Below are 14,098 nucleotides of genomic sequence, written 5' to 3' on the forward strand. Positions count from 1 at the left end.
TGGTGCGTGATTGGTAGGCCCACCCTGAGGTTCTATAGTCAGTGGTGGCTAAATTTGGTATAGAAGTGATCAGGTTTCCTTGCGGTGTCCACACGATACTGCCCTAGTTACTGGAGCTGTGGTCCCCCCTCTCATACTGTCGCACTCTGACAGAGCTCACACTTAACGCATCTCTCTGGTGAATTCAGACTGCTTAGTCATACTCTAAAACAAGTTGGATTTATTTTACTTTCACTTTTTTATTTTATTATCTTCTTGATTCCTCTGTTGGACCGCAGCCTCCCCTCGATTTGTAGTGAAGGACCCGGCGGAGGAAGACTTGTATCTGATTATTGGTTGGCCCTCACCGGCCAACACGGCCTCAGGAGGAGTACTTAGTGCTGACCCGCCATGTTTCTTGTGTTGCTCGTGACGCCAGAACTCGCGGGGTTCCTGGCCAGAGCTAGAGGAGGATCGCTGCGCCTAATCAAGGTGTGCATCCACGAAGGTGAGTGACCCAGACCATGATGACGTAGAATCACGGGCCATCACCATTCAACGCATGGGGTGTTGATGATCATCTCTTGGTTTTTGCTAAATACTGCATATTAATAGCAAGCGCCGTTTTAATAAAAAACTGAAAAAGAAGCGACATCATTTCGTAACTGGTTGGAAAACGTTACTCAGGTTGTGTTATATGATGGCCAACATTAATTTTACCACACATTTATCACGGTGTACTGTGATCAGGAGGAAGTGTCCCTGGATCCTAATGGCATAGCTTTAGTCTAAGTTATAAAAATTTCCCTCATAATACCTTTCAGGTTACCTTAATTTAAACACTATTTTCCTATGCAGTGGATCCAATCAGGATCCTAATGTAATAATTATATAATATATTATATAATACGTATATGTGGTTACGGTTGTTATTATTAAGGTTATGACGTGGATGAATAATAGCCATGACGGAGAATGAAACAGCTGTTAAGCCACAGATATGCGGCTTAACAGCCTAACCCTAACCACTGGACAACGTGATTGCGTACACCGCCAAGAAGGGTTAATGAAGCAATCGGTGGGTTCTTGGGCAACCGTGGTGCAACAGATGATAACCTTCAGTAACTTCTAAGGCTCCTCATCCTCCTCGATTTTCTTTATTTTCAGAGCTGTCTCCATGGTTTCCCTAAGGGAGAAGTTATTTCAGGGTCAGCCGACAAGGCAGGCATGGGTTGTATAGCGCCAGGCTGCCGGCAACACAGGGTAACCATTCAGTTTTGAGTGAGATACTGATGAGCTCCGGAGTTATGTGCGCCATTTGGAACGGCATGTGACGAGATGGTTGCTTACCAATAACTGGTGCCACACATGTTCATGTTAATGTTGAAACAGGAACACAATTGCACCAGTCTGTTTCCACACCGCCCTTGATTTGTGGGCCTGAAATCTTCTTTCTCTAGACCCTCACAAGCTCCTGAGCCCTTAGCAATGGAGACATACATCGCGCTACAAAGTCACAAAGACCTCATTCACCAGCAATCGATCATGACATCATTTGTTAACAGAAGTATGGAAACATGAGTGCTCATGGTTTTTGTACCTCACACTATCCTGCCTTTAAAAGGCTGTAAAAAGGAGGCGAGAGAATGGCGGACGGAAAGTATGCATGTGTGCTAAGAAATGGAATGTGTTGGGGCTCAGAATAGCAACGGCCACGAGACAGTCAGGAAACCCCCCATGCAACCCTCGGAACAGGGCTGTGGTCTCTCTCTTCCCTCAATAACCTGCTGTGTTGTGATGTGTTGTCCATCCCTGATGGATGATCCCATCACCTGCGTCGGTTGCTGCCGGTGTTCGTCATGGCTGATGGAGAAAGGATGACCTCATCCAATCTTAACTGAGCCTCTGAAGCTGCTAAGTTGAGGGACGTTACTAGCCAACCGGGGACATGGAAGGGGAGACAAGGACACTGGACCAACAAAGACTTGTACCAGTCTCAGTTTGGGTGCCTCAATGTGGGCACTGTGTCAACAGACACACAAAATCACACACACACAAAATGTTGTATTTGTTTGTGCGTCGCGTCTCCAGTTGCCACATCCTGGGTTGTGTTGATCTGAGGCCTGATGGGTGTGAATGCGCAGGGGGAGGGTTGTGATGTGTTTTTGCTGTGATCTTCAGAGCAGTTGGTGCTGGGGGCCTACAGGGAGGTTGAGAAGAGCTGGGACCAGGACTATGACCGCGTCCTGCTGCCTCTGCTGGATGAGCAGGACCCCTGCTACATCCTGTATCGCCTGGACACTCAGAACGCCCAGGGCTATGAGTGGATCTTCATATCCTGGTCTCCGGACCAGTCTCCGGTATGTAGGCATGCCACCAGTCACCAGCAGACACACACGGCTTCTCCTTTGAAAGTATAGATACGCGTGAACCACCAATCAAATGTTTTCTACTCCGGCAGGTGAGACAGAAGATGCTGTACGCCGCCACGCGTGCCACCGTGAAGAAAGAGTTTGGCGGCGGCCACGTGAAGGACGAGTTGTTCGGCACGGTTGAGGTGAGTTCCAGAAAAGGTCGAAGGTCAATTAAAAAAAATAAAAAACAGGGCAGTTTGCGCCAGTCCACATTGTACCCATCATGACCAGGCTGTCTATATCCAAGTGGTGACCTTGTTTCGAAGGGCTTCTGGTAAAAGGAGTCGTTGTTTTGCTTGCGGCACCAGGAGGACATCTGTCTGCTGGGCTACCAGCGCCATGTGTCGTCGCTCTCCGCGCCCGCCCCGCTCACACAGGCCGAGCAAGAGCTGCGGCGGATCAAGCTCACAGAGGTCAGAGGTCAACGACATGCGTACCGCGCTGTTTTCATGGGTTGCTCGAGACCTGTGCGGCCGGACTTCTAACTATATTTGCCTAACGTGTCGATGTCGTATGTGGTGGGCCTATTGCTTTTAACTCTTTCTTGTGCTTGCTGCATTTTCAGGGCAGGGTTAAACAGGTGAGTAACTTTTTCAAACGATTATGCCTCATTGATTACTGGAATCTGTTTGTGGACATTCCTTGTACACCATGCTCGGAGTGTAGGGCTTTTATTTTCACCCAGTTGACATACCCCCATGATTTGTCCTCAAAACACTGTTGAGAAACGGGGTGATTGAGTTTATGTGTGTACATGCACACAAACCCCTGCCCCCCCTCTCTCCCCTCCCCCCCCCCCCAGGTGAAGGTAGAGATCAGCGTAGAGAGCAAGCACCAGACCCTACAGGGAATCGCTTTCCCGCTTCAGGCAACAGCCAGGAGAGCCCTTCAACAACTGGCTCAGAAACGCATCAACTATATCCAGCTGGTGAGCTCCAGCCACAGATGTAGTGTCCCGTGCAAACTCCTCAAACAACACTACATGCATTTGTGTACATTTACCTATCATGTACAAATCAACAAATTAACGTATTTAAGGTTGTCTATTGACAACTGGCCGGGGACTACAGCTGGAAATTTGCCAAATAGGCTAAAGCTGCTCCCTGTCCACGAAACTATAAACAAATGAACTAAACTTAACTAAATTATACTTGTTTTTTTGTTGCAGAGGTTGGATGTGGAGAAAGAAACGATTGAGCTGGTCCACGCCAACCACACAGACACCCGGGACCTGCCCGGCAGGGTGCCCACCGACACGCCCAGATACCACTTCTTCCTCTACAAACACTCCCATGAGGGAGACTACCTGGAATCTGTCGGTACGGCGGGGACAAACCTCACTAAAGGGGAGGGTTACTGGGCTGCGTACACAACGCTCGGGTCACAGATACAGCACAGTGACACCAACACGCTTTCTGTTGGATCGTCATACCTGATACGTGATCAGTGTGTACCTCTGTGGGATCGTTGTTGTTTTTGTTGCAGTGTTTATCTACTCCATGCCTGGGTCCAGCTGTAGAATCAAGGAGAGGATGTTGTACTCCAGCTGCAAGAGCCGACTTCTAGAAGACGTTGCTAAAGATTACCATTTAGAAGTGGCTAAAAAGGTAACCGACAAAGGGGCAAAAGGCTTCCCACTGTGGCCAGCCGATAGAAGCACAGGACTTTCCAGTGGTTTAGAAGACTAATATGCATGATTCGAAATTATCTCAGGTAGATACAGAGCATAACATCATTCTGAAAGTTATTCATAAGGGTTAGCGACAGATTAAAAATGGACAAAGAAAACGTTTTGGGCAATTTGTGATTGATATAGACCCATTTATAAAGGCCTACCTGAGATATAAATCCTTGGTTAAACTCAGGGCTAAAATGAGAGCTAAACCCTTGGTTAAACTTTGGGTTAAACTGAGAGCTAAACCTTTGGTTAAAATCTGGGTTAAACTGAGAGACCCCAGAAAGCTCAGCTCTAGGTTCAACTCTGGTATGTCTTCTCTTTGCCTACAGCTGGAGATTGAAAATGGAGACGAGCTGACAGAAGACTTCCTCTACGAAGAAGTCCATCCCAAGCAGCATGCACACAAGCAGGCCTTCGCTAAGCCCAAGGGTCCGGCGGGGAAGAGGGGACACAAACGCCTCATCCGCGCAACGGGAGAGAGGAAGCAGGAGAGCTAGAGAGAACGTTTCAGCCCAAACTCGTTTCACAGTCCTTCCCATGTTATATCTTGTGACACATTTTGTAGGGTGAAGCGGAGGGCATGTAAAAGGATAGATTTTTTCCATTTGTAAATTGTCCACACCCATGGCAAAGGATTGCCCTTCATGCGTTGCATTAGGGGCAAACACAGATCCTATGACTATTAGCCATTTCATGTCACCTCTAAAGTGATCATACATCCGATCCTTTTACCCCCGTTAATGTGAATTATGATTATTCTAATCTCCATCAGTTTCTTTGATTTGTTTTTCTTGTTTTGTACCATATATCGCCCCAGTCCTCTAACTGGATTGAAAACAAATAGTTCAGTTATCTTGTCTTCCCTCCAGTCCAACTTTTGTATCATCCAAGTTTATTATAAAAAATGAATGATTCAAAATAAAAAATCTTGTTTGTACCCAAGTTTGATTCCCTCATACGCAGATTTGATTTATTTTCTATTATTACAGAGAAATACATGAAGTGAAACACTGACCCTCTCAGAATAGCATTTAATGCATGCAATGCGATGGAATGGTTTATCTTGCTTATTATTTTTCTTGCGTGGGTCTCTTTTTTAATAGACTGTTTTCAGAGTTTGTTCAGATTTTAAAGTCAGATCAGGTTATTTTTTCCCATAATGATTTTGTTAGCCACATCTGTTTGAATTTCTTTTCACTTGTCCAACAAGACTGATTTAATCAATCATCGTTCATGCATATTAACTAGGCAGATCGAAAAACCCCACTAATTCCATTTATTGGTGGAAATACACCCAAACATAGTCGAGATGCTATCGTACAATGTATAATATATAACAATATCTCACCCTATATCAGTTACCCCCATTCTCAAGGCCTTGAGCGACAAGGAGATAAGGAATGAACGAGGGCCAACCTCTACACAGAACCACTGGAACCACACAGAACCACTTTTGTGTGTGGAGTGCTCCACATACAAAAGCACTTAGTCTCACGCGCTCTCTCCTTGTGCTTTCTAGCAAGTCTGCATGTCTCAACGATCCCGGCTTCGCCTCTCCTTGGTTCAGGGAAAACCCTGTATCTGCGGCTTCAAGTGAAGCCCTGTTTCTTATAGGCTTAAAGGAAAAGCTCCCGAGTTCTTGATAACTCACGACTTGGTGCACGTTTCAAAATCTTGGTGCTATATATTATAACTACTACTATATATAATATATTACTTGTATATTATATACTAGTTATATATTCATAACTTGTATTATTGACATATTATATGCATGTTTTACTTATTTCATATCATATATCATATTTCACAAAATGTCTGGCTACGCGAATCCAGACTATTAGGCCTATATTCTGAAATACTCAAGTTGTTTTGATCTTATTTTCAAAATAAAATCCTAGAATGCAAGAGAACATGCGTAGGCCTAATTAGTGAGACAAAGCAAATACAACTTATCTGGTGGTTTGAGTGGAAAGCTTTACAAATTGATTCCCGAGAAATGAACTAAATCGATTGAACGATGAAAACGAATTCATTTGGGAAAACAAATATATATTTATTTTTAATTTGGGGCGTTAATGTTAAATCAACTCTAATCCAACATAAAGTGACATTGTAGCATATTTCACAAATGTTTTAAGAGATTATTTTGTGCCTGCAATTAGTTAAACAAAACTCCTAACCAAACCATCGGTTTTTTTTCATACCAAAGGAAAATCTATATTACTGGAAACAGCCTGTGTGCATTCCTATTATCTTAATAGTGAGGCGCCGATTTCTGAGAATGTGGGATAGGCCAAAACAGCCCAGTGGGCGGAGATAACTCGCAATTATTCTTGGAAAGTGGATAAGGGGAAGCTGGTCTGCGATTCCTGGGAGCGCTGGTTCACCGAGTGCATGGACGGGGGGGGGGGGGATCCTAAACCCCGTCGCATACAACATAAAAAAACCAAAAAGGTCACACGGTTGAACACTAACAATAACAGAATAGGAAAAATAATAAGGTTCGACGGTGCGACGCCCTGCTCCGATCCGTTCTGTACGCGCGGTGATCCAACAGGAGTCTGTGCGGCTCATGTGACGTCAGAGCCGCTGGTGAACTGAAGAGTTCTCAGAATAGAATTCTAGGAATTGGTGATTTTTAAAAGCCAAGCCTACACTGTGTCCTTCACACGTTTGCGTCGCATTCGAGAGCCAACACTCCGTGTAGCCGCTCAGTGTTTTTATTTATGGTCTTGGTCTATGTTCTAGCGTTGTTGGATGTTTAGGGACTATATACACTAGCTTTACGGTCGCGTTTACTTGAACAGAGGAATCTAGACCTTCTACCAATGCGCTCAGCATTTCCGCGTCTTGACGCTGCCAATATTTCCTGGTGGGACCGACATCATTTCTTGTAAAAGTAATTTATTTTGTCGCCTAGGCATATGCATTTATTATTTTGTGGAAGAGGAATCGTCAATCGGAATTAAGCTGCCGGATTCAGTATGATTCTTTGTGTTCAAAGGTAAGGTGCAATTATTTTTGTGAGAGAACATGATGTTTTGTTCAGACCGATCAACCATTAACCAGACTCTTCATAAGTGTCCAAATTTTTTGTGTTAATTTACAGCATCATAATATGTCAAACATATACCAAAGAATAGCCTCATATGGAATAGAATAGTGTACCACAACATAAAACTAAGTTGCAAACACTTGTGGCAAAATTAAAATACACATCAGGTTAAGTTAATGACCCAAGAAACTATTAATAAAAAAGTATATTGCCCTTTGATGTAATTCGTGTTATGAATATTAGCCTACTGAATATAGTAACCTACAAGTCTAACCCTTTATAGCCTTCCAATAGCGACCATTGAGTCATCTTCACTTAAAATACATTTTCAACTGAAAAATTACCTAAAAAGCTAACAAGACAAACCCAAATAAATAATTGCTTTGAATATATATATATATATATATATAATTTTTGATCTTCCATACCTCGTTACAAACAATATCCGCATTTTGCATTTCTATTTATGTTAAAATAATATTTATAGTTTATTTAGCAAAATAGATTAATTATTGCCTATGTAGTAGATCTAATGCACATTGTGCTGCAACATTGCCATGTTGCTATATGTGTTGACGTTGAACGTCAACACATCAGAAATGCTTTGTTTTTGAATCGCTTTAATAACCAACACTCCTTTTTTCCCTCATCAGTCCTAGGACTCATCTGCCTACTCGCGCCCCATCGACTGCACTCCCCCTGGGCATGCGACCAGGAGCCGTGTCCCCACCCCACTGCGTACAGAGCCCCCCTCCGATATGGGATCCCACCAAGGACCTCCGGGCAATAGCCAGCAACTTCTGTCACCTAGAAAACTCAGGTAGAGTGACACACCAACCAGAATGCAACAACACATAATGCTTACCCAGGATCGTTGTTTTATTCCCCATTTTACCCCATGAGAGCTCTCAGTTTAGATTATAAGAAGACGTATAAATATATATTTATATAAATATATACATCCAAACGAAGGCTTTCTAAACTCTTCTCAGTATACGAACGGTGATTATGAGCCACTGCTCACACAGAACCAGCGCTAACTCTCCGTGTGTGTGTGCAGGTTGGTACTGGGGTGCCATCACTGCGGCCCAGGCGCACGCCGCCCTCCAGGAGGCCTCTGAGGGGGCCTTCCTGGTGCGGGACAGCAGCCACCCCCAGTACATGCTGACCCTGTCCGTCCGGACCGCGCGCGGCCCCACCAGCATCAGGATACAGTACAGCCAGGCTCAGTTCCTCCTGGACTCCAGCCCCCCCGCCCGCCTGGGGATGCTGTCCTTCCCTGACGTGCCCAGCCTGGTGGAGCACTACATGGGCCCGGGCCGCAAGGTCCGAGAGGAGAAGGCGGAGGACGCGGGCTCCTCCTGCAAAGCCGCGCAGCAGCAGCAACAGCAGCAGCCGCCGCCGCCGCCGCCGCCCAAGCAGCCGAGCGCCAACGAGTCCTCGGTGGTGTTGAAGCTGCGGACTGCCGTGTACAAGTCCCAGGGCTTCCCCTCGCTGCAGCACCTCACGCGCCTCACCATCAACAGACACTCGGACCGCCCCGAACGGCTGCCCCTTCCCAGGCCGCTGTTGGGCTTCATCAAGGACTACCCCTTCAAGGTATGATGGAAGAGGCTCCCTGGGGCCGGAGACCTCAACGGAACAAAGGGAACCATAACACTGTGGTGCGGCGGGGAGGGGGTCTCCCTTCGGATGACTCCTTCGGGGGGGGGAAGGGGGGGTAAGTCACAAGGCTCTTAATGCTGGACGCAAGGGCACACGCCGGACAGATTCTATACAGGAACAAACACTTGACACTCGTGTCTGGATTTAGACTTGATTTGTCCAAGAGTCGGCGGCACGGTCCGTCTACAGGGTGAATTGCAAAGAAACACTTTGGTACTGTAGATGTGTGGATTTTCCACATCTATTCTACCCCCATTGGTTCTGGATGTGCACAATGTGCACAACTCCAGAGCCGTCGATTGTTATTGTTCATTTTGTCATTATTAGTATTTTGTACCTTATTTTGTCTCAACATTTTTCTATTAAAAATAATCAACTGGAGCGCAACGTGTGGCTTGCTTTATTTTTTCCTGCACTTGATGATATTCTTTGGCTTATTATTCATACCCCTAAAATGGCCTTTTGTTATTCAATCTAGATATTCGCGCAGACTGCGACCTTTGAGTCGACAAATACTTGGGCGGCCTTGAAGTGTGCGAGAAGTACATTGCATGAGCGAGCGAAGGCCAAAACGTATGTTTTCGGTTAACAATCTGCATGTGAGGGAGTGGGGAGCGCGCGCGAAGGGGGGGTCATTCATCAGCCGCTTGGCAGAGGCAGGGAGCCCTTTCTAGGAGCCGCGGATTCCAGGAAGGCCGCTTCTGAGAAAAAGCTTGGGCAATTAACTCAAGCCTTGAGCTTGCCTCTCTCTTGTGGCGTGCGCACAGTTTTTGGTGATGACACCACACACACTACCGCCTGGCCCCAACCCTCTCGGAAAAAAACCAGTCGGCAAATGTATATTAATACAAAAGGGAGAGTGTTTGTTGATGGTGAGTAACAGTGTGATTGGAACCTTAATCTGTGTTTACCAATTTAGTGGGGGGGGGGGGGATATGCAGTCATCAAGTGGAGTCTTTAACAGTAAACAGTAAAGTCAGTCCGGTCCAGACTTTGGGAAGCCGAATGAGGTCTGTCCTGCTCTGCATCGTGTTACCGCTCCCTCCGAAGGATGCAGAAGCGGGGCCTGGGGCAGAGAAAGTTCTCCGTCAGTAATACTGCGAATGATTCGTGTCTGGACTTGTGGCTGCGGACACCACAGTGAACCAAGACGCAGCCTACGTCTGAGACAAACGCACGCACGGGGACACTGCTGCCCTTTAATCATCAAGAATGTGTTGGTGAATTTGCGTTCATCACTGTAAAGCTAATGACCGCCTGACTGTTTAGCCTTGAGTGAAGACCGGGTAGCAGTGACCCAGATCCTCCCTCCAGACCAACCTGTTTGTGATGTCGTGCCGTGTTTCCAGGTAACTCAGCCCGGGGACATGGTCCTTCACCCACTGTTGGATTAACGGGGGCTGTCTTGGGTCCACCTCCAGATAAACATGTCTGGAAAGGGCAGGAATCAGAACAAAAGGTGGTTCACTCAATAGAGCCTTTCCATAGCCGTGGCATCCGGAGTGCGTCTGCTCCTGGGTAGTATGACCCGTTCCCTGGTTCACAGATGGAGCAGACCCCTATCGAGTTTTATAAGCACCACCCGTGTTTGTCCTGGAATGATGCATCTGTCAAAAAGGGTCTGGTGAATTCACAGAAGACACCATCAGAAATAGCAAGACGGAAAATAACTGTTAGAATTGTGCCACTGGGAATTGTTTTGAATAAGCCCAACTGAGGGGACGTTATGTGTGTGTAAATGAGCGGAGGGAGGACGGGCATTACCCATGAATGGATAACATCTTGGGAGCCGCTGTCAAGATCTGCTTGATCACGTCCAGGCCGTCCTCGCCTCCATCTAGGGCAGCGTGGTCCTCAAACCTGAGGGTGTCACCGTGGTTCAGTACTCAGAACCACTAAGCCCACATCGGCCCAGGGGAAATCAGGAAGACACACGTCCTGGCTCAGGCTTTTTAATTTATGGAAATGCTATCACTTTCAAAGCCATGCTTTTTAATTTTAGAAATGGTATGCAGGTCTCAAAAGGTCTCCAGATAATATATCTCGATATTATAGCAACCCAAATACAATAAAACGTCCATGTATAACAGTCACATAAACGAAGGATGGGAGCGGATGCTTCATAACATATCGTCGTCCGTTGCAGATGACTGACAAACAGTGTAGGCTCTTGGCTCATTACCTTAGGAGTTCAGGTTCCAGGAACGTCATATCTTCGGAGAACAGGTACGGAGGATTGCTGACCAAAGTTGAGATGGAGTCACCCAGACTCAAAAGGGCTTCAGGTTCTGAAACATGAATCATAATTAATTTTTCTGATTTATTTCCATACATACAGAACATTATAATAATTTCATTTTAGGATCAGAGATGTTTGGAAAAAACAAAGCCTTATTTATTCAAATCCCACTATTGTCGTTCAACTTGGCCTCACCTTTCAGAACATCTACTTGATGAATCAGGAGTCTATCTTCAAGGCCTAATCTGTAGAATAAGGGTCAATCAGAGTTCAATGTAAAATGTATTACCCTAATGCATTTCAATAGATTAAGATTAGTACACAAGATGGCTACCTTAGTGCGTTCTCTCTTGTCAGATCGACTGCGTGCTCGCTTTGATCCAAGGCAATGGCTCTAAGCTGGGGCAGATGAAACAATGATAGATTATAAGGACAAGCTGCTATTTCAGCAAACAAAGGTAATACCGATGTAATGTACATCGGACAAAGTTGCTAAACTGCATTTTACTTGACATTATTGGAAGCGATTCTATAAATTGCAGTTTGTTTTCAGATGAAACAAATCACACACACACACACACACACACACACACACACCATTATCTCATGACACAAATAAGATGTCAGTATTCTTTGTCATTTCACCCAACCACTACCCATGCCAACTTTCAAAAGGGAAGTTCATCTGTAACTCCAAAGAGCATCTTCTATAATCTTTACACAAACATCTTAACACAAGATGCTATTGTGTAAGAGCACAATGTTACCATAAATAGGCACTTGATGCCTATTGTAGAAGCATATTCACATTTCTCTTTTTAGAATTAAGTCCTTCTTTACACACACACACACACACACACACACACACACACACACACACACACACACACACACACACACACACACACACACACACACACACACACACACACACACACACACACACACACACCTTACCCGAGGAAGGTCTTTCAGCAGACTGAGCGTGATGGCTCCAGAACCACAGCCCACTTCTAAGCATGTCAGCTGAGGTTCACCATGCATTCCAGTGTCCTGTTTTCCCTGGAGGTCTGCAAGCACTAGTTCAACCAACTCCTGAACCACAAGCAGAGAAGAAATCTGCATTCAAATAATAACATCCACCTCCTCCCAAGACTTGCCAGCTTGAGGAAACACACCTTATATGATTTAGTAGTCCCTTTCTTACAGATAGCTACTTCTACTCTGAGCAATGGGCCCCTCTTAAGTGCCAATTTAAGAGGGTAGTGTCAACCGTAGGTGTCACAACGCCACTTGTGCCATAGGGAACCAATGGCAGCGCTGACCATGAGCTCTTTTGGTACTTGTCATGAACATGGGGGCTTACTGGTGATTTGTTCAAAAACATTCCCGTCGCTCACCTCTGTTTCCGGTCTTGGGATGAAAACAGGCGGTCTCATCTTAAGGGTCAAGTCTCGAAAGTCCCACTCCTCAATCACATACTGCACAGGCATCCTACACCACACACACACACAGACAATTGTGCACGTTGTCTTACAAGAAGAATAGTACACTTTAAAGGTGTTGCAGATACACTTTGTACCTGGAAAGCCGCTTGACACTAAGCTCCCACAACTGCTCCATTTTGTCACAACTCAGAGGCCTGTTCAACTTTTCATGTCCGAGGCTTTCTATCTGTGGACACATATTGAATATAAGAATTGGAAAAATGGTTTGATTTTAAATGAATTCAACTGCAGCCAACGAATGGATTCCCTTTGTTGATGAATGGGTTCATAATTTTAGTTTGAGCCAAAGTATTGGCTGTAGAGAACAAGTAACATAGTGAAGGTCTAAGGAGCATGGAAAGGCGTTTGCGTATTGTGCCAATAACTTCACACTCAGTCACAACATATTCTTACCGTTTTAGCGCCCAGCAGATGCGCAACTATGTATTGGCTGGAGTGGTCGGGTTCCGCCACACCCTTCTCCTCAAAGCACCTTCTCCACAGGTTCATTGCTTGGAACGCTGTCATGCTTGAACCCGGGATGGGAGGTGGTGCTTGGTCAGTTGATAGGGAGGCTGAATGCGTGCCACATATTCCCTGAAGAGGACAGGAGAGAATCGAATTTCGAGGAAAGTAGTGCCTGTGTTTTTGTAAGTGTTCAGCCCAACTCAACCCTGACCTTCAAATTTGTTGAGGCCTGATGCACTTGAAAGCTTCACAGTCAAGGCCTTGTTCCTTTTAATCCAGAGCTGTCACCATTAATTGGATGCAATTTGAGATGATTCGACTTTAATTAAATTTAAATTAAATTTTCAGTAAGAACTTTTCACCCGTGCATATGCCATGTCATCTACAGCAAAGGTCAATATGGCTGACTTGCAATAAACGTGAATTGTTATTTGTTACCGACTAACAAATAATAGCTAGTGGCCCTGATTGTTAAACTTTAGTATTAAGACAGTAGACAGCAGCTTGGCTAATACTGCTATTTATAATAACAACCATTTCACTTATGTTTCGTTTTATGTTCATTTTACCAAGGATACCTAATAACAATTGTTGCTTGTCGTGGTTATTATTCCTTAACTATTTATTTCTAGCCCTCAATGAGTAAAGAAAGAAATCCATTGACCAGCCAAGAAAATAACAACTTGGTTTACTGGACTTTGGAAACAGGCTTTCCAATCCCCTGGATGTTGATCCGTCCCTTAGAAAGTTGATTACTGCAGCAGCCTTACCTTTAGCCCAGTTCTGCTGAAGCGGCCGAACCGCCTGCATGTGTGTATAGCCTTTCCCCACATAACACGTGCTGTCTGGATGGACCTGCTAGGCCCAGTCTCAGTGAGCAGTGTGCCGAAACGGTTCGCTTCGTTTCGCTTGCACCTTTGTTTTTCTCGATCACAGAAGGCTTTCTTAAGATCAGCGTATCATGTATCTAGTTGTGGTCTCTTTTGACCCGTAGCAAAGCCAGGCCGTTTGGATATCTTAACCGTTTAAGCATTTGATTACATGAACTACTCTCCGGCAATGTTGTGATACTACAGTGGACGGCGCTGAACCTCCTCATGCGCAGGCGCA

The 14,098-nt window shown here is 45.2% G+C and overlaps 3 protein-coding genes across 3 annotated transcripts; 2 read left to right on the plus strand and 1 right to left on the minus strand.

Moving 5' to 3' along the window:
* Positions 1-390: 390 nt before the first annotated feature.
* On the plus strand, positions 391-4,925 carry twf2 (twinfilin actin binding protein 2; the record flags this gene model as incomplete). Its single annotated transcript, XM_079748578.1, has 8 exons — positions 391-487; positions 2,161-2,339; positions 2,441-2,536; positions 2,702-2,806; positions 3,196-3,321; positions 3,562-3,712; positions 3,879-4,000; positions 4,401-4,925. 8 exons carry the CDS (start codon positions 391-393, stop codon positions 4,566-4,568), a joined length of 1,044 nt encoding a protein of 347 aa, XP_079604704.1. The 3' UTR covers positions 4,569-4,925.
* Positions 4,926-6,713: 1,788 nt separating this feature from the next.
* Positions 6,714-9,172, plus strand: LOC307084388 (cytokine-inducible SH2-containing protein-like). The gene is made up of 3 exons (XM_079748752.1): positions 6,714-7,078; positions 7,783-7,949; positions 8,190-9,172. The coding sequence occupies exons 1-3, from the start codon at positions 7,059-7,061 to the stop codon at positions 8,732-8,734; spliced, it is 732 nt and encodes a 243-aa protein (XP_079604878.1). The 5' UTR covers positions 6,714-7,058; the 3' UTR covers positions 8,735-9,172.
* Positions 9,173-9,365: 193 nt separating this feature from the next.
* On the minus strand, positions 9,366-14,021 carry hemk1 (HemK methyltransferase family member 1). Its single transcript, XM_079748751.1, has 11 exons — positions 13,759-14,021; positions 12,935-13,117; positions 12,616-12,707; positions 12,434-12,527; positions 11,991-12,128; positions 11,368-11,432; positions 11,229-11,278; positions 10,977-11,082; positions 10,559-10,654; positions 10,115-10,225; positions 9,366-9,860 (listed from the first exon to the last, which is right to left on the minus strand). Exons 1-11 carry the CDS (start codon positions 13,819-13,821, stop codon positions 9,827-9,829), a joined length of 1,032 nt encoding a protein of 343 aa, XP_079604877.1. The 5' UTR covers positions 13,822-14,021; the 3' UTR covers positions 9,366-9,826.
* Between the last annotated feature and the right edge of the window lie 77 nt (positions 14,022-14,098).

The sequence above is a fragment of the Pollachius pollachius genome (assembly GCF_949987615.1).
Source record: "Pollachius pollachius genome assembly, chromosome: 12".
NCBI lineage: Eukaryota > Metazoa > Chordata > Actinopteri > Gadiformes > Gadidae > Pollachius > Pollachius pollachius.